The following is a 20,191-nucleotide window of genomic DNA, read 5'->3' as shown; positions in this document are numbered from 1 at the left end:
CTCTTCTGCACTTCAAGTTCTGTTGCATCATTACCAATGGAGAAAACTAATTTTCTAGTCTCTTGCATAGATGATCTTAATAACTATCCTTGCACAATTTTAAACATGAAATATTCAAATGAGTTTTTAAATGACACTTGTGACATGGCAACAATTATTAGCCACATGTTGAAAGTTTATTTTTCACTTGGTTAGACTATAATAAATTTAGTTTAATCCTTTATCCAAGTGTGAGCAAACAAAGTTTGCGGATGAAAATATCTTCAGGACTAATATGGTGTTGTACTACCTTACCCCAGTAAGGTAGTACAACACCGGGAAACTCGCAGCAAAGTTGGACCAAGCTACCATCACTCCTATTCCAGTATCTCCCATAATGCAAAACACATCTCCTTGCAGATATGTATAATGTTATTCATTAAGGGATTGGCCACGACCTTTATTGAGGTCTCTTCAATAGGAGCCAGGCCCAGTGGTGGAGATACCAGGCAGAAGCAATTGCAAGGTCTTGGTTCACCTTTGCTGCAAGTTGCCTGGTGGTGTACTACCTTACCCCCCCAGTAAGGTAGTACAATACCATATTCAGTCCTGAAGATATTTTCAGGCGCAAACTTTGTTTGCTCACCCTTGGATAAAGGATTAAACTAAATTTATTATAATCTAACCAAGTGAAAAATAAACTTTCAACATCTTTCTTTAAATCCACAGTAATTTAATAAAAAAAAAGGTGGCACACCTTTTGGCAACTCCTATATGTAAAGATGATCTTGCTATTGCTTCTGCCTGGTATCTCCACCACTGGGCCTGGCTCCCACTGAAGAGACCTAAATAAAGGTCAAAAACTAGTCTAGGTAGTGGCGAATCCCTTAATGCATAACATTATACATATCTGCAAGGAGATGTGTTTTGCATTATGGGAGATACTGGAATAGGAGTGATGGTCCACCTTTGCTGCGAGTTTCCCAGTGTTGTACTACCTTACCCCAGTAAGGTAGTACAACACCATATTCAGTCCTGAAGATATTCACAAACTTTGTTTGCTCACACTTGGATAAAGGATTAAACTAAATTTATTATTATTAGTTACATGTATTCACATGAATAAAGAATAACAATTTTATTATTGCAAATATTTTGGCTAGAAATTAACCGGCTATCATTAGTTCATCTGTATAATCATGAACTGAAACTAGAATAAAGAATGTTAATCCTATTTGCAGAACTGAACAATGTGCCAGAGTGTCACCATACAGGCAATTACAAAATAATATGAGCTTACAATTAAAGCTAAAACTAAAATAATTAACTTTGAAATACAATAAAATAACAAAAATTAGATAAATAAAATGATAGGTAATGCTATGCCATTCAGTCTTAATATAAAAAAAAAAAAAAGGGAGAGGGGAAGAATTCCCAAATCTTGGCAATGAATAGAGTCATTCCAATTTAAGCTGAGGTTTTGTAGGAGTGTTTCAGCACTTTGTCATCTATACTAGGCCAAATTCTGTTTAGAACATAATGAAGACTCCCTATTCTCCTCAATACAACCTCAACTGTCCATTTGGGTACGCTACATAGATAATGTGTTTGTCATCTGCCCAAACTCGGAAGCATCTTTACTGATAACCAAAAGCAACAGCCTGCACCCTCCTATTAACTTCACTATAGGAAAAAGGAAAGGACAGAAAATGAGACTTACTGGACATCCTTCTTTCTTGTACCCTATCTGGAATACTTACATCTCTTCACCATAAGCCTACCCTTCACAGGCTGCTAAATGAAAGATTCAACCCATCATCCATCTCAAAAAACAGGCATCAAATCTTTGGCTCAGTAGAGCATATCTGTTATCTGTTCCATTTCTGAGGATCTCCAACAAGAACTGGACACCATCCAATGTATCATACTATAGAATGGCTTCACTTCAAGGAAGTTTAAGCGCATCCTAGTTCCTTACAAGCCTATTCCTAAGAATCCCAAATATGTATGGCAAGTTCCTATTGCATAAATCACAGACATTTCAGAGGTAATTGCAAATATCCTGAAAAGAGACAGTTTAGTCTTTACATTCTTCTCCATCAACAAAATCCCCTCCTGGTTACTATCTACAAAAGACAAACACCATGGAGTGAGAGAGGGGCTGTTTATCAGGTTTAATGTAATTGCTTCCACTACTAGAACACCACTTTTATGTTGATAACAATAAACCTGAAAAATATGGCTTTGCACAACTTGGTGGACACTAATCACGATATCCTATACTTGCCTTTTACATTGCTGCTGTTTCAGGTTTGAGCAGTTGTTTAAAGAGTGCTGAAGTGCTTCTACACTGCCCAGATTTAAATCAGAATGACTGTCTATCCATTGCCAAGATTTGGGAGAGTCTTATTCTCATAAATGGCAAGCAAACTGCATGCTCCCTCCCCCTTTTTAAATATATACTGCTATGTCATTCAATCATTAAATATTTATCTAATTTTTGTTATTTTATTGTATTTCAAAATTATTTTACTTTTACTTTTAATTGCAATCTTCTTTAAAATTATTTTGTAACTATCTGTATAGTATTACTCCAGCACATGGTTCAGTTGTCTTCTGCTCCTCAACAAATCCTAAATTTGTATTAGTATGGAATATTGCTCTTGTGACTGGTGAAGTTCACTTTACAAATAATTCTAGATTTCATTCAACTGAGAAATCCATTAATGATCCTTAAGTTTTGAACTTATACCAGCTGGTTAAGTATATAGCACTTCTGCTCTCCAGTAAACAAGATGTGGATTTGAATCTCACTGCAAGTACAGGTTTGTGAATGTTGTTAAGATGTAAATGAATTTCCTCACTGGTGTAAAATCACCATCATGCTTATTAGAGGAATGAAGTGGCTAGAAAAAGTTTAATTTTTCATCTCTAGAGCAGGGTTTCTGGATTATCTAGCCTAAGCCTAGCCACAGTACTAGATGCTAATGTACAATAGGTTCACAATGTTTTGTGAGAGAGATTCACATAAAAAATTACTCATCATCTCTAATATTGCTGTTATGCCATCTCTTCCAACAGCTAAATTTCTAACTACATCAGCAAGTATAAAAAATGCCACAAACCTTTTTACATGGACTTTTCATGGTACCAATCTATTATAAGTTTGGAATTTTTTTTACAGACAGAATTGCTAGGGAAAAATATTAGATGTAGAGGATTTTTAATGTCAAATTATGCTAATAATATAATAAAGCAGAGTCTAGTCTTGCATGCGAAAGTTATTTTTATTTTATGCAAACTACAAAAATGGGATCACTTAAGGGTCAAAGCCAAATAATTGGGAGGAGACTTCCACATCACCTTTCAGGAATGTGGAGAACCAACTAGGGCCTATGACCTAATGACCTCACCTTCACGTGGTGCACCTTGTTAGCAGATATCCACTGGGTACTGAACGAATGAGGATGGGCTGGCAATTTGGGACTTAGCCAACCAAATTGTACTCTCCATTGGCTTAAACCACAAATGCATATGATGGTACAACATGGTGAGATTTTATGCTAGCTGGGGCATCACCTGGTTAAACAAGACTGCTGCTGTTTTTGTCACAAAACCTGGGTGAACAGTGAAAATTCAGCTACTGGAATAAGCTCCAACTCAACATTTAGAAGAAGAATAAACTGAACATCAGAACTAAAGATAGGAACCATCAATATAAGGAGTATTAATGGAAAGGAAATCATACTTGCAGAAGGATTGGAAAAGTACCAATTGGACATAATTGGCATTACTGAGACAAAAACAGGTGAGATATTACTAAATAATAAGTATAAGATGTTATTTTCTGGTAATAATGATAAAGGAAAGGAAGGAGTAGCGATAGCATTCAACACCAAACATAAACTTCCTGATTGGAAGGCAGTTTCAAGTAGAGTTATGTGGGTAAACTTCAAAATGGGGACATGGATAATGAAACTTATTTGTGCCTATGGCCCTACAAAAGGTTCTTCCAAGGAAGAAGTAGGGGAATATTTTGAGTCATTAGAACAGGCAGCTGACAAAGAAAATGGAAAAAGCAGTTCTTGCTGGAGATCTGAACAGCAGAGTCGGAAATGAATCCCATCAGGCATACAGGAACATTTTGGAGAAAAGGGCAAAGCTAATAATAATGTATTAACTTAAATGATGTATAATAAAGTAAAGTAGTGATGTAATGTATAATAAAGTATTTACTGGACTTCTGCTCAGGACACGGACACTAGTTATTACTAACACCATGTTTTAACATAAAGATATGCACAAGTTCACATGGAGAGAAGACAAGAAATAAGAAAGCTTCCTTGACTATGTCATTGTTGATAGCGATATCTTTATGCTTGTTTAGGATACAAGAGTGTAGTGTAGATGATTTGAAGGTGGAAGTGACCATTACTTAGTACTAAGCAGGATAAAAATGGATATCACATTGAAAAAACAGTATGTAAGAAAGTTTTCAAAACAATTAAAGTTGAGCAGCTTTTACAAGTAAATTGTGGACTTGACTATACAAACATTATTAAAGAAAAAATGAAACAAATTGAAAACAAGAACCAAACCTTGGAGTCTCGGTAGCAAAATCTAAAGAAGATATTGATTCAGCTAGGGAAGTATGTGGTGAAGTTGTCAGCAAGGATAGGAAAATAAGAACACCATGGTGAACACAAAAAGTTAAAGAAGCATTCCCGAAAAAGAAGAAGAAAGCATACCAAAAGTTCCTAGTTGGCAGATGCCCCAAAAGAATACATAGAAAAATGTAAGAGAGCTAAGCTATGTGTATAAGTAGTTAAACAAAAGTCACAGGAAGACTGGTAAGAATACAGAAAATAAATATCAGGAAGGTGGCAAAATGTTCTGGAGGCTATGAAGAAACATAGAAATGGAGAAGAGTACTGTAAAAGAAATCAAAGATGATAAAGGTGACATGAAAACTGAAGATAAGGATTTCCTAGATGTGTGGAGTAATTACTTTGAAAGACTGTTAAACGAACCAATCAGTGACAGAACCATACCAGAAAATTTTCAAAAGATGCAAAGAGGAGTACATATCAATACCTGAGATAGAAAAATTCATGAAAAACTTGAATTGTGGAAAGGCAGCTGGAGTAGATGATATTCAACCAGAAATGCTTAAGTATAGAAGTATAAAAGTTTTGCAGTGGCTACAATGCATAATTCAGAGGGCCTGGTCAGAAGGTCCAATTCCTGATTGGAGTAGAGCTCTCGTAGTACCCATCTATAAAAAAGGAATAAAACTGAATGTAGAAAATTACAGAGGAATTGCTCTACTAAGTGTCCTAGGTAAGATTTATGCAAGCATACTTGAAAAAGATAGTGGAAGAGAAACTCAGAGAACAAGCAGGGTTCTGGCTAAATAGAAGTTGCCAAGATCAGATTTTCACTTTAAGACAAATAGTTGAGAAATCGTGGGAATATGACAATTACCTGTACTTAAGTTTTGCAGATCTGGGAAACACATATAGCAAGGTGCACAGAGAAAAGCTTTCAAAACACTACAATTATATGGGGGTCAATGGAACATTACACAGAGCAATCCATAGTCTGTATTTAAGTTGTCAGTTAGCAGTCAGAATTGAAGGAAATACAGGAAGATGGTTTGATGTAAAATCAAGGGTAAGACAGGAGTACACATTATCTACACTGTTATTCATCATCTATATGGATCACATTATGAAAGAAAGAAAGTTGCATTAGTCCTGATATTAGATTTAGAGATGTCAAACATAGGTCTTTGCTTTATGCAGATGATGTTGTACTCCTAAATGCATCTAGTGGAAGTCTCCAGAATTCTCTAACTAAATTGAATAACAGTTGTAACAAATATGACATAAAAATCAGCAATAAAAACTATGAAAATAAGCAGGAACACAGAGAACCTCAGCTGCATTCTGAATGGCGATCCTATAGAACAAGTAAAATATTTTAGCTATTTGGGCACAGTTTTTAGTGAAGAAGGAAAATTAAATCTAGAAATAAACAACAAAATAAGCAAAGCTGATATGGTGGAGAGGCAGCTGAATAAATTTATATGGAATAAGAAAGAAATTAGCCAAAATACCAAACTAGGTATATAAAACTGTGTTTAACCCAGTTTCAAGTTATGAATCTGAGAGTTGGGTTAGAAATAACGCACTTGATCAAAGACTAGATACCAGAGATACGAGGGTCCTGAGAAAAATTAGGGAAGTGAACCGATGGCATCAATGACAGAATCATATTAAAAGTGAATATATTAGAAAGGAACTTATTGTTTAATCTATACATGAATGACATCAGGCAGGGTATAGCATCAGATGTGCAATTGTTTGTCAATGATGCGATAATAGGCAGGGCAATTAGGGATGCTACTGATATTTAGCACTTACAAAATGATTTGAACAGGCTGGAAATTTGGGCAAATGAAAATGGCTGTCAGTTATTAATGTTAATAAGTGTAAAGTTATGCACTTTGGCATGATTAGAGTTCCAGGGGCATATTATATTAGCAGGGTTATGCTATAAGAAACTGAGGAGGCAAGGGATCTTGGCATATTGGTGGATAGGAATTTGAAGTTCAAAGGTCACACAGCAAAAGTTGCAAATACAACTCAGAGGATAATTGTGATGTTGAAGTGAACCTTGACATGTAAGGATAAGGAAGTAATTTTGTCTCTTTATAAAGCTTTGATAACACCACACCTGGATTAGCATGTGCAGATTTGGTCTCCTGTGTTCCAAGGGGATAAAGAAGCTGTGGAAAGAGGGGTGCAAAGAAGAGTTACAGTTATATCTGGATTATGAGATTTAGATTATGAGTACAGATTGCGAGTAAGTGGATTACAGACTGTGGTTAACAGGAGAAAGAGGGGGTGATATGATAGAGGTCTATAAACTTTTGAATGGGTGTTATAGGATATCATCTGATGAAAATTTATTTGCAGTCAAGAAAGGAGTAAGAGCTAGGGTTTTCTCCCTGAGAGCAGTGTGTGAGTGGAATAGTTTGCCTTTAGGGGTAGTGAGTGCATCTAGCATGAACGAATTTAAGGAAAGGTATGGCAGCTGGTTTGGGTGATTTATAACATTCCTTGAGTCCTTGACTCCCTGGAGTCTCATAATAAGAATAATAAGAACTTGACATTGTCAGCATTGAAAAATGTGTCAGCAGAGCTAATCCAAAGTGGTCACTTAAATAGAATAAGTGAAGAAAGGTTAGCAAAACATGTGCTTGATGCCAAGATATGCAAGAAAGAGACCCAGAGGAAGACCGAGGTCTAGGTGGACTGATTCAGTCAGAGATATAACAATATTGGAGTGCTTACAAGTGATAGATGAATTTGGAGGAAAATTTTTGATAGGAAATTATTACTAATGTGAACTTCATCATGTAGTGTTGTCATAGTAACCTGCACACTCCTTAGGGGATACATATCAGGAAATTGATGATGACGACAACAAACTACAAAATAAAAACTTCCATACATAAGTAATGAAATAATTTATTTCATCAAAATATTGTCACTGTACAGACAAATATAAAAATCTTCACAATTAATGTTTTACGAATATGTACATTTGAACTATAACAGAAGAAGAATATATTATTAGTTTAGCATATATAATAGTTTAACAGTGCTATTTACATGTGAAATACAATAAGCAAAACATAATCAATTAGGAAAACAAGCAATTTAATTTGCTTTTATAACAACAACATACTCTTCCATAATAAGCCAAAAGGCTATTTTACCAGCGACACAAGTTAAGTTAAGGGGAGATGGTAAATCCCGTTTTATTTTTATAGCGAGGTATGAAACTCTGATCGAAATCCATAGAGTTTCATGCCGAAAAAACTATCGGCAAGCCCAAATGATAGTGATCACTTGGGTAGTACAACACCAGGGCAACTCCAAGCAAAGGTGGAGCAAGTTCCATCACTAACTTTAATATTCTCTCATAATGTAAAACACAGCTCCTAAGAGATGTATATATACAGTTTTACATTATGAGAAGAGGTCACTCTTCTCATAATGTACCAGACCGGTTTCAACCTTTTTTGAGGTCTCATCAGTGAGTAGGTAGACCTGGAATATCAAGGTTCTAAGTGAACCGAACTCTAGTAGAGGTATATGCAAGTTCGGTTCACTTAAAACCTTGATATTCCAGGTCTACCTACTCACTGATGAGACCTCAAAAAAAGGTTGAAACCGGTCTGGGTAGTGACCTCTTCTCATAATGTAAAATAGTATATATACATCTCTTAGGAGCTGTGTTTTACATTATGAGAGAATATTAAAGTTAGTGACGGAGCTTGCTCCACCTTTGCTTGGAGTTGCTGTACTACCCAAATGATCACTTACACTTGGGCACGCCGATAGTTTTTTTTTTTTTTCCGGCATGAAACGCTATGGATTTAGATCCGTGTTTCGTACCCGGCTATAAAAATAAAACGGGATTTACCATCTCCCCTTAACTTAACATACTCTTCCTTTTCTCTTAGATAAATTCAAAGACCTTTCAGCTTGTAAATGAAGATCTAGTCAAATTTTCAATCTAACCAGCAATTTAAATGAAATTCATTAACTTTTTCCATAATTTCAATTCTTATATTTTTTAAAAATAAAATAATGTACTTCCTCAGCATCATACAACATTTTATGAATTTAATCCTCTTGCCTTTCTTTCTTTATCCCAAGCCAAAGCTAATCCATTTGTGTGTGTGTCCACACACACACACACACACACACACACACACACACACACACACACACACACACACACACACACACACACACACAAATAATAAATAAATAAATAAATAACAAAAAACCCAGGACTGACCTAGTTCTTTGGAAAAATCCGAATTTCCTTTTTTTCCTTCTTTCTTTCTTTGTTTTATTTATTATTTTTTTATGAGCTTATTTTCTGATTTTCAACCTATAGGTTGAGAGTTTGAATCCCACTGTGACATGGATTTTTGCAATTATCTTTAAGTAGTAGATAATACAATTTTTAGCAACTGGCACTAAATAACTTGCCCCTCTGCTTATTGCAAGCCTAATGTAACTTGAAAGAGTGCCATGTTTGAATTCCAGAGCAGGGTTCATGTTATAACCTTTTGTGGGTGGGGATGTTGTAAAACACACACAACTTGTGCACTTTAATTTAAAAGCGATGGAGTTGACAGCCTAATTGATCAAGTGGTCACTGCTTTTGCTTTCCAACCAATAGATTGGATCCCAAATCCTACTGTGGACAATTTCTGTGATTCTTTAGATGAGACGTAAATTTCACTGTCCAATGTGAGACTAGCATCCTCCTTACAGGAGGGCTGAAATAACTTTAAAAAGTTCCATATTTGGTTTTTCTGGAGTAGGGTTCCCATATTATTTTGATCTTTGGGCCATATATTAAAATACGAAAGGATTTTTTTTTTTGGGTGCTTAAGGGTCAAAGCTATATAACAGAGAGGAGACCTCCACATAGCCTTTAAAGGAATGCAGAAAACTGACCAGGGCTTCTGACAACATGGTGCACCATGTTGGGTATCTACCCGGATGCTGAATGAACGAAGATGGGCTGACAATTTGGGATTTAGTCAACCAAATTGTATTCTTATTGGTTAAAACAAAATATTAAATGATGGTACAACATGAGAGAATTTCATGCCGGCTGGGACGTTGCCCGGTTAAACAAGAACCCTGTTGTATTCACCAGAGAACCAGGGTGAACAGCTAAAAGTCAGCTACTGTAACAAATCTGAAAACACACCCCAACTCAACATCACCAGAGTTAAAGATCAGTACTATCAACATAAGAAGCCTGAATGGCAAAGAAATGGAGCTAGCTGAGGAATTAGATAAGTACCAGATCGACATAATAGGGGTGACTGAAACAAAAAAGACAAAAACTGGTGAGATCTTTCTGAGCAATAAATACAAAATGTTATATTCAGGCAATGAAAATCAAGGACAAGAAGGAGTAGCCATAGTATTCAACACTAAATACGAGGCTAATCTTCTTGAATGGACACAGACTTCTTGAATGTCACATGATCTGTGACAATTTGTCACAGATCATGTGACAAATTGTCTTTCTGATATGTGCATCACTATAAATATTATTATTATTACATGACACCTCCAAGGAATCCAAAAAACTCATCGAGGGAGGGTATCTACTCCACAACTCTCCGTCTCCACCACTCAATCCACCAACTACAACGAACCGCAATTACCATCATCTACACCAATGCCATCTACTGTTAGCCACCACCACTACTACTACTACTAGTATTTTCACAAACAATCACAAACATCCAAAGCCACCGCAGGATTCGAATCTGCAGCCTTTTGTTTGGAGGTAGATACACAACACAAAAATATTTTCCTACAGATAGCAGATTTGGATAAAGAAATGCTTGTTAAATTCAAACATGTTTAAAAGTTGTTTCAGTAGTTTTTTTTTTTTTTAATATAAATTCATATACATAAGAATACTCAAAGTCAGCAAAGACACTGTTTTTAAACTGCTTGAGATAACTTTATCACTGCTAAGCTCAACTAAGGTACTGTAGAATACCGCAATAATATTTTATCAAGCTACACTACATGAATAAAACTAGCCTAATGAGAAAAATGAGTTTATTAAAGGTGAATTTGCAAAAAGCAAAGGAATTTTGTACAATGCAATGCTTGCTACTGAGGAAATAAACATGAAACTCATTTCACCAATTAATAGCATTATTAATTTTTTTTAAAAAAAAATTATGCATTACAAACCTGAGCATATTTAAGTACATACCTACAGAAAACGAAATCAATATTTACATGATTAGCTGTCAATTAACATTTTTAAAAATTCTCAGTATATTTTTTAAAAACAGATCTGATTTCTTCAAAGAAAATGTAGACATTCCACAAATACAGAACATATGTAAATCACCATAGGAAAACACTTATTTACAACAAGTCTTCTTATATAAAAGGCACTATCAGTTAAATAAAATTAAATATTTCTGAGAATGCAGTCTATAAAAATATATATTAATTTTTTTATCCTTTTATCTTAACTATCATCATTCAGCTCCCTGGTGTGAGATAACAGCTATTTTCATCTTTTCATACCATTTACTAAGCGATGTGTTCTTGGTTAAATCTCGGAAAGCAGAACATCCTTCTATCATATTAAGAACTCCATAGGCACTCTTAAAAGAGAAAAAAAAATAGCTTTTGAAACTCCAAAATTTAAAATACATTGGTATTTAAAAAAGCTAAATTACCGATATTTACAAGTGAAACTAAATTCATCACTTCAAAAGTTTTTGAAGAAATTACTTTTCATGCACCTTGTTCAATGAAGTAATAAAATAATCAGTGTCATCATCATCAACACGATATGTACCCTCTCAAGAGGTGTACAGGATATGATAGTACTACATGAAAAACTTACATCATTACTAACTTCCTATCTACAATTTTCCTCCAAATCAGTCTGTTACCTGTCAAGACTCCAACATTATCAGATCTTATATTTCTATCTTCTAAGGCACTTTCTACTGTATCAATCCACCTATATCTTGGTCTTCCTCTGGTCTTTTCCCTGCCAACCTGGCAGAGAACACTTGTTTTGCTAATCTTTCCTGTACTTCCTTCAGTTCTAACTGCTGACTTCTCCAACTCAAATAAAGACTAGGTATTGTTTGATATAATGCCCCATTGACACCATACAACTGTAGTGTTTTGAATAGCTTTTCTCTTGGCACCTTGTCATATGCCTTTTCCAGATCTACAAAACTTAAATACAGATCTTTATTATATGCCAATGATCTCTCAACTATTTGTCGTAGAGTGAAAATCTGATCCTGACAGCCTCTATTTGACCTGAATCCAGCTTGTTCTTCACTAAGCTTCTCTTCCACAATCCTTCTCGACCATTTCTCAAGTATACTTGCATAAATTGGGGGTGATATTGGATAAGGATCTGAAATTTAGGAAACACATAACTAAAATTGTGAAGACACAAACACTTCTGGGGATGATGTGGAGGACACTGACTTGTAGAAGTAGGGAGATTCTTATTCCATTGTATAAGGCTTTGATTAGGCCACACATGGACTATTGTGCCCAGATTTTGTCACCTGGTTTACAGAAGGATGAAGAGATGTTGGAAAGGGTCCAGAGGCGACTGACTAAGGTAATTTCTAACCTCTGGAATGTCGAGTATGAGGAAAGATTGAAAAGATGCAACTTGTAGAGATGGACAGGAGGAAGAGGGGACATATGATAGAGACCTAAAGTTATTTAAGGGGTTGTTATAGGATCAATGCTGGAGAGGTTCTACAGAAAACAGTGGGAGATCAGGAGAGAACCAGAGGTCATCCCTGGAAACTGTATAAAGAGGGTGTGAGTAGGGGAGTGAGAAGCAGTTTTTCATGCAGAGTTGCAAATGATCAGAATGCTTTACCTGAGAGTGTGGTGTCCGCAGAGAATTTGTGTGTTTAAAGCACGGTATGATGAGCTGTGTGTGTATGATAAAAGGACCTCCTAGATGAGTCTTTGACTCCATGGGGTCTTGGGTACTAATAAAAATAATAAAATCTTGAGAGACACTCAGTAGAAAAATACCCCTGTAATTCTCACATTCCGTTTTATTTCCCATTTTGTATATGGGTACTACGAGAGCTCTACCCCAATCATCTGGAATTTGTCCCTCTGTCCAGGCCTTCTGAACTATGCAGTAGCAACTGTAAGACTTTTATACCTTCACACTTGAGCATTTCTGTCGAATATCATCTACTCCCGCTGCCTTTCCACATTTCAGGCTTCTGATGGCTTTTTATACTTCAAGTATGGATATGTATTCCTGATTGCATGACTGATGAGTGTTTTTTTACTACTGTGCTGTCACTGATTGTTTCGTTTAGCAATTTTTTGAAATAATTACTCCATACAGCAAGGATATAATTTTCACCAGTTTTCATGTCACCTTTATCATCTCTAATTCCTTTTACAGCACTCTTTCTTCCATTTCTGAGCTTTTTAAACAGCCTCCAGAATATTTTGCCACCTTCTTGATATTTATTTTCTATGTTCTTACCAAAGTGTTTAGCTTTCTTACATTTGTCTCTATATTCTCAGAGCACAAGCTGACTTATCTGCCAGGAACTTTTGATATGTTTTCTTCTTTTCCTTTACTGCCTCTTTAACTACTTGTGTCCACCATGTAGTTCAGATTTTTCTGTTCTTGCAGACAACCTCACCACACACCTCTCTGGCTGAATCAATCAATCTTTTCTTCAGGACTTGCAAATGAATCTCCAAGGTTTGGTTCCTGTTCTGAAACTCTTTTGTTTTTTCTTGAATAATGTTTGTGTATTTTAGCCTACAGTTCACATCTGAGAGCTGCTCAACTTTTATTCACTTTAATACTTTCTTACAGTAAACTAATAAATAAACTCTCATATTAAAAAAATAATTTACATTATTTTTTTTAAATAAGAGAGTAAAATTACTTAACAACTACAGTATCTCAAAACTTAGCAAATTATTCGCACTGTCGCAGCAGTTTCTGTTTCAAGACTAAATGGTGATCACTTCCAATTTCAAATCCTATGTACATGCTAATGTCCTGCACCAAGGAATAAACATCCCTGTCAACAATAACATAGTTAAATGAGTCTTTTCTTATCCTTGCCTCCATGTGAATTTGTGCACATTTTTGTGCATAATGTTGGAACATTGTGTTAGTAATAACCAGTTCACGTCCTGAGTGAGCAGAAATCCAACAGGTATTTGCCATTATTATTAGCTTTGCTCTTTTCTCCAAATTTTCCCAAAATATTTTTATATGTCTGACAATCATTACCTCCTCTGCTATTTAGTTCCCCAACAAGGACAAACTTTTCCTTTTTCATTGTGTCAATTGCTTTCTTTAGTCTCAAAAAATTCCCCCATTTCTACCTTAGTGGAACCTTCTGTGGGATCATAGGCACAGATAGGTCTCATTGTTCAGTTCCTCATTCTGATATTTGACAAATCAATCTACTTGATACTGCTTGCCATTCAAGAAGATTAGCCTCATATTTTGTGTTCAGTACTATAGCTACACCTTCTCTTCCCTGATTGTCACTGCTTGAATATAACACTTTGTATTTATTGCTCAGAAAAATCTCACCAGATTTTGTCTTTTTTGTTTCAGTCACAGCTATTATGTCGATCTGGTACTTATCCCATTCCTCAGTTAGCTCCATTTCTTTGCCATTCAGGATTCTTATGTTGATCGTACTGATCTTTAACTCTGGTGATGTTGAGTTGGAGTGTGTTTCAGGATTTCAGGAAATAATCAGTGTGTAAAATCAAAATTAGTTAAATGTTCAGCAATTTCTTAGTCTTAATTCTGAAAGAAATTTTTTTAATGAAAATTAGATGACAAGGCAAAAGCTATAATTCTGCATTGCAATAATCAATTTCACACCTTACAAACTATTACAGATAGTTTCATTTAGTTGAATCACATCACCATGGGAAATAAATAAGCAAAATATCAATCTAAACTGAGCAATGTCATAGTTTTTGCAGGACCACAATAAAAATCACAGGTTCTGTAAATTGTAATTCAATCTTCACTACATCAAATGCATAGATCCAAAGAAATAGGTCTAGTGAATTAGTGCGTTACAATGAATTTCCTTCCAAATATCGCAGTAATTTTTTCTTTGTATTACATGAAGATTACATATTTCCTTCCCCAAAATGAATTTCTAGAAGTAAGGACAAGTAAATTCCACAAGTTTCAAGTCCTGAAGAGATTTTTACAGGTAAAGAAAACCACTCTTTTCCTGAATTTTTATTTGGTAGAACTAAATAAAATGGCGTACATAAATTTCATTTCACAATATATATTTATTATAGAATTAAATTTTAAAGCTCTTTAAAAAAATTTTTTTTATGTGATATCCATAAACAAATAATAAGTTGTAAACCTCTAGTGCATTAGTACTGCAGTTAGCCTTAAGGCATTTATTATTAGAGGGCACTATGTAGGCATATGAGTGTGCACATTCTGATATCGCTGCCCCCGTTTTTATAATTTTGAAGTGGTTAAATCCAAAATCAAAATTTTGTGTGCTGAAAGTTGTAGACAGAGTGGATTGTTGTCACCAACAAGCGAAGAACAAAGGATGTCGCCATTTTAAGAATCACGCTGCAGTTGCTCAAGGGAAGAAAGTCCAAAAGTCACTGAGACATCAAAGGTCAACAAGCAGAATGTCCTGTAACAGGTACAATAAGCAATTAAGCGATGAAGGGGATGGACCCACTTGCTCTGGTTGAGGTCTAAAACTACACTACTGTTAGATCCTGAATGAAGAACCTTAAAAGGAAATTATTCATTCAGGATTTAACAAGTCTAAAATAACAGCTGAAAGAGAAGCTTGCACTCGAGCAGAAAATAAAAAAATTTCTTTACTGTAAGTAAGAATAAATTCACCTTTTTATGTAAAATACTAAGATTCAATGTTGTTTTTCCAAAGTCATGTAGAGAATTTTGTGTGTAAATTATAGTTATATTAAGGCATTCTGTATACAGTGAATAGCTCAATGAGGTTGTAAATAATACTCCAAAGGTCGAGTGTGAGCCATCCTGCTTGAAGCAAGGGCTTATGCAGAAAGAGACTTTAACTTGCTTTCTTGGAAAAGTGCACTCGAAAAGGAGAAGGAGCATAACGGATCAGCCAAGGGGCACTGAGGACAAGTGCCATGTGAAAAAGGATAGCAGAAAAGAGGGCGCAAGGAAGAGAGAATAAAAGGGGATTCGCGCTGTTTCTCGAGACTTTTTTTCTAGTCTCCTTTGAACCTGCTTGTTCCTGATTGATTGAAGTTGGTACGACGATGTCAGATGCTGAGCCCTTTCCTTTGGATGCTAGATAGATTCCAAATGGTGCCGGACGATGAGATGTTGCCGTCTATAGTTTCGAGCTTTCGCTAAGTGTCCCATTGGAAGGAAGCAGCGGAGCGTTTCCTTGCAACCGGCAGAACAGAGGAGAATGATCGGCAGCAGATCCAGATAGATGGAGACACGATGTCGGGTGCAGAGTAAAGCCTAATCAGATGACTACCATGACCCTCCACGTGGACATGATCTGATGAAGTACCAAACCGAGTTTAACAAAGGTGAACAGATATAATGATCCAGGTATTCCGGCCAAGAAATGGTAAAATACAGAACATTGTTATCTACTTCCCAATTATGTTAGAGGAAAGAAAATCATTATGTATTGGTCTAATGTGGACAGATTATTAGAGAACTTTAAGTGATCATCTTAATCTTATATAGTGTTAGATCTTGAATGATGGCTCTATCAAGAATAGAACCGCTCCATTCAAGATTTAACAAGAGAACAATATCAAGCAAAAATACACTTGTACTCTTGGCAAAGCAGACATAATATGTGAAGATGTATATAATAACTTTGCTTAAAAGGAATTACAATATAAAAGAAGAAGTTGAATCTTAAATTTAAATGAAGTCGAAGGAGGAAATAAATATTAAATTGTACTATGTTTAAAGTTATTGTCTAAAATAGATGGAATCTTAATTTGTCAAAAACATCAATGTTAAACTATGCCATGTATAAGTCATGTACCATTGTGCGAACGAAAGTTCAAAGGTTGCAGTTTGACCACCAAGGATGACGTAACGTGTGATGAGTAAGCATTCGTGGAAGGTGCATTAAATTCACGTTCCCCAAAAAGAGCGATAGCCCCATAGTTTAAAATTGATTCACATCGTTGAGAGAGGCTTCAACAGAAGAAAGAACACACACAGGAACCAGAGAAAGAACATCGTTTTTTCTCCTGGTTCCTGTGGTGTTCCCTGGTCGCATGTGCCCTCCCCCATTGGTCTCTTGCTCACAGCTCCCGAGGGATCAGCATGCCTCAGACCAGACAAGACGTGTGAGGACAGCAAAGTGGCAGCGTGTTTCCTGTTGCTGAGCGATGTGAAGAAAATATAGCATGAGATGATGGCAGTGTTCGAGTTTTAGACCATAGGTGTGGATCTAACTGATGAGAAAGCAGCAAAGGATTCCTTTGAAAGTAAATTGTGTTAGACGTGGCGATGCAAAAAGTTTGTAAGCTGAGAAGAAACAAGTGGCTAATTCGGAATGAGCATGTGACGGCAATCCATCGTACAGAGGGACAACCTATAACAAGGAACAAATGGAAGGATTGAAGGTTCATCTAACAAGGTGGTAATGTACAAATCTTCCCTTTATGTGTTATCTATTAGTGACGAAGGTGAAAAAATAGACAGAGTTTAGAAAAGAAGAGAGAGAGATTTTAGAGACAATTTCCTGTGTTATATTAATCAAATTGGACTGGTAGTCTACGTTCATAAGTTGTCTAGACCAAGTTTAATGTGTATGGGTCGTTAGTAGCAGTAATCTAGCTTAGTACCGAGATTCATGTTTGTGATATAGATGAACATAAGATTCTTATAAGTGTGTTTGAATAGCTTGTCTGTTTGATTACACTGGCCAACAAAAAAAATTTTTTTCTGCAGATTATGATCTGACACTTGTTTTTTTACTAATCTGGGTGCGCTGATTTAAAATATCAAACGCGTTTCTCTCTATCACGTCAGGTTTTTCCTCTATGGCATTTTCTTTTTGCTAATTTGTAAGTTTTTGATAGTTTTAAGGAGGCAGTACTATTTAGAGGATCAAAAAAAATCGATCTTTTAATATTATTTTCTGAAAGTTATGTACTTTTAAAACTCTGTTCCTAACATTTTATCAAGAAATTCGAAAAATTCCCGAAGATATAGCCTATTATTCAAAGCGGTGCGCAGATCGGAATCGGAGTGCTCACCACTCTCGCTTGTTAGTAAATGAATAAATGCGTAAGAACCTGCAACGGCACGTACTGGTGCTTTGAATGCGAGAGAGGCCGATAACCGACCTAATACATTTAGGTGATGAAAAGTAGGTGATGACAACTGCCTAAAACAAATGAATGCTATATGCGTCATAGCGGACAAAGAACGATCGAAATCAGTCAATCGTTAATCGATCGTGAAAGTATGATGAGCGCTTATAACGTTTCAATAAAGTCTGTTTTTTTTGTCTTGTTAATTGCATGTTAGTCGGTGAAGAAAATACATCATGTCTACTACTCGAAATTGTGTCAATAGTGTAGATTCCTTCTGCTACATTTGTGGCAGCTTTACAGTTCCCAGTCAAAGGACAAATATCACTGATTTCGTTAAGAAAGTGTACTTTGCATACTTTGACGTAAAAATTGCAGATCAGGACAAGTCATGGGCTCCAAATAAAGTGTGTAAGTCATGTGTAGAAAATTTACGACAGTGGAGCAAGGGAAAACGCCAAAAATTAGCTTAGCAGGGAAAGTAATCTTGTACAATATTTTAAACACGAGTGTGGGTTTGTTTACTATAACAATGTGTCAGGTTTACTAACTGAAATGGGTATTGTACAATATCATCCATATGAGTGGAGTTTATTTATCGACAGTTCAAGCAGAAGTCTCAAGTGTGTCTTACTACACAATGGGAATGTATATGGCTCAATTCCTATTGGCTATTCAGTCCACTTAAAGGAAACATATGAGGACATTAAAAAGGTTCTGAAGTTATTAAAATATACAGACCATAACTGGATCATCTGTGTGGATCTTAAAATGGTGAACTTTTTACTTGGCTTTCAAAGAGGATACAAAGTTTCCGTATTTTCTATGCTTCTGGGATAGTCGAGCTAGAAACCAACACTGGAGTCAGAAACATTGGCCTCTTAGAATATCCTTAAATGTTGGAGAACAGAATGTTATAAATCAACCTTTAATCGACAGAGAAAAAATCATTTTTCCACCTCTACACATCAAAATAGGTCTTATGAAGCAGTATGTTAAAGCTTTAGATTCACAAGGTGACTGTTTCCAATACATATGTGAAAAATTTCCACGACTTAGTTATGAAAAAATTAAAGCTGGTGTATTTGATGGACCGCAAATTAGAACTTTAATGAGAGACCCAAATTTCATCAACTCTATGAACGAAATTGAGAAAGAGGCCTGGACTTCATTTACGATGGTTGTGAATAATTTTCTTGGAAACAAAAAAGCATACAATTACAAAGATCTAGTGGAAACAATGCTTGAAAATTTCCAGCGCCTAGGTTGCAACATGAGCATAAAGCTTCCTTTCCTATACAGTCATCTTGATAGATTTCCTGAGAATTTAGGTGCTGTAAGCGATGAACAAGGCGAAAGATTTCATCAAGACTTAAAAACTATGGAAGATCAGTACCAAGGAAGATGGGATTCTCACTTGATGGCCGACTACTGTTGGAGTATTCAAAGGGATTGCCAAAACAGAACACAGCAGAAATTGCTACAAACAAAAATTTATTCCCTGAAACTCACGTGTAAGTAAAATTGTTATTTTTTTTATAAATATTCTTGTAATTTTTAATGAATATTGTTAAGTAGTTATGTATCTAATTATTGGCCTTTCTCGCATTCAAAGAGCCAGTGTGTGCCGTTGCAGGTTCTTACGCATTTATTCGTTTACTAACAAGCGAGAGCGGTGAGCGCTCCGATTCTGATCTGCGCACCGCTTTGAATAATAGGCTATATCTTCGGGAATTTTTCAAATTTCTTGATAAAAAGTTAGGAACAGATTTTTAAAAGTACATACTTTCAGAAAATAATATTAAAAAATCGATTTTTTTGATCCTCTACATAGTACTGCCTCCTTAAAACTATCAAAAACTTACAAATTAGTAAAAAGAAAATGCCATAGAGGAAAAACCTGAAGTGATAGAGAAAAATGGGTTTGATATTTGAAATTAGCGCACCCAAATTAGTAAAAAACAAGTCTCATATAAAAGTCACAAAAATTGTGTTGGACTGTGTTATTATGACCCTGCTTTACTTGTATTTTAGTATTAATCCCGATTTGCTTGATTATATGTGCTGTTTAAATTGTAGTGCTCTTAGATAATAAATATGCTTTCCCATGTATACCTGAGTTTGTCTGAGTAAGAGATTGAATTTTACCACTCACGAAAATATCGAACCTATGTTTAGAGGGAAAAGGGAGAATTTAAGATTGTCAAGGCCATAACTGTATACTGAGAACTCAATCTACTTAATCTATA

General features: G+C 35.6%; 1 protein-coding gene across 1 annotated transcript in view; it reads right to left on the bottom strand.

Annotated features, from left to right (window-relative positions):
• Nucleotides 1-8,381: 8,381 nt before the first annotated feature.
• The window catches only part of LOC150098406 (prostaglandin E synthase 2-like), a 130,554-nt gene continuing 118,744 nt past the window's right edge, over nt 8,382-20,191 (bottom strand). Inside the window, exon 6 of the mRNA XM_090405225.1 lies at nt 8,382-11,221. Within this exon, the coding sequence (XP_090261351.1) occupies nt 11,093-11,221 (129 nt within the window). The 3' untranslated portion in view covers nt 8,382-11,092. The remainder of the gene's footprint in view (nt 11,222-20,191) is intronic.

This window comes from Typopeltis vanoorti, chromosome 15 (genome assembly GCF_054136105.1).
Source record: "Typopeltis vanoorti isolate ZY-2024b chromosome 15, IOZ_Tvanoo_1.0, whole genome shotgun sequence".
Classification (NCBI taxonomy): domain Eukaryota; kingdom Metazoa; phylum Arthropoda; class Arachnida; order Uropygi; family Thelyphonidae; genus Typopeltis; species Typopeltis vanoorti.
Note: the sequence above shows the minus strand (reverse complement) of the source record. Positions and strands in the feature narration are given on the sequence as shown.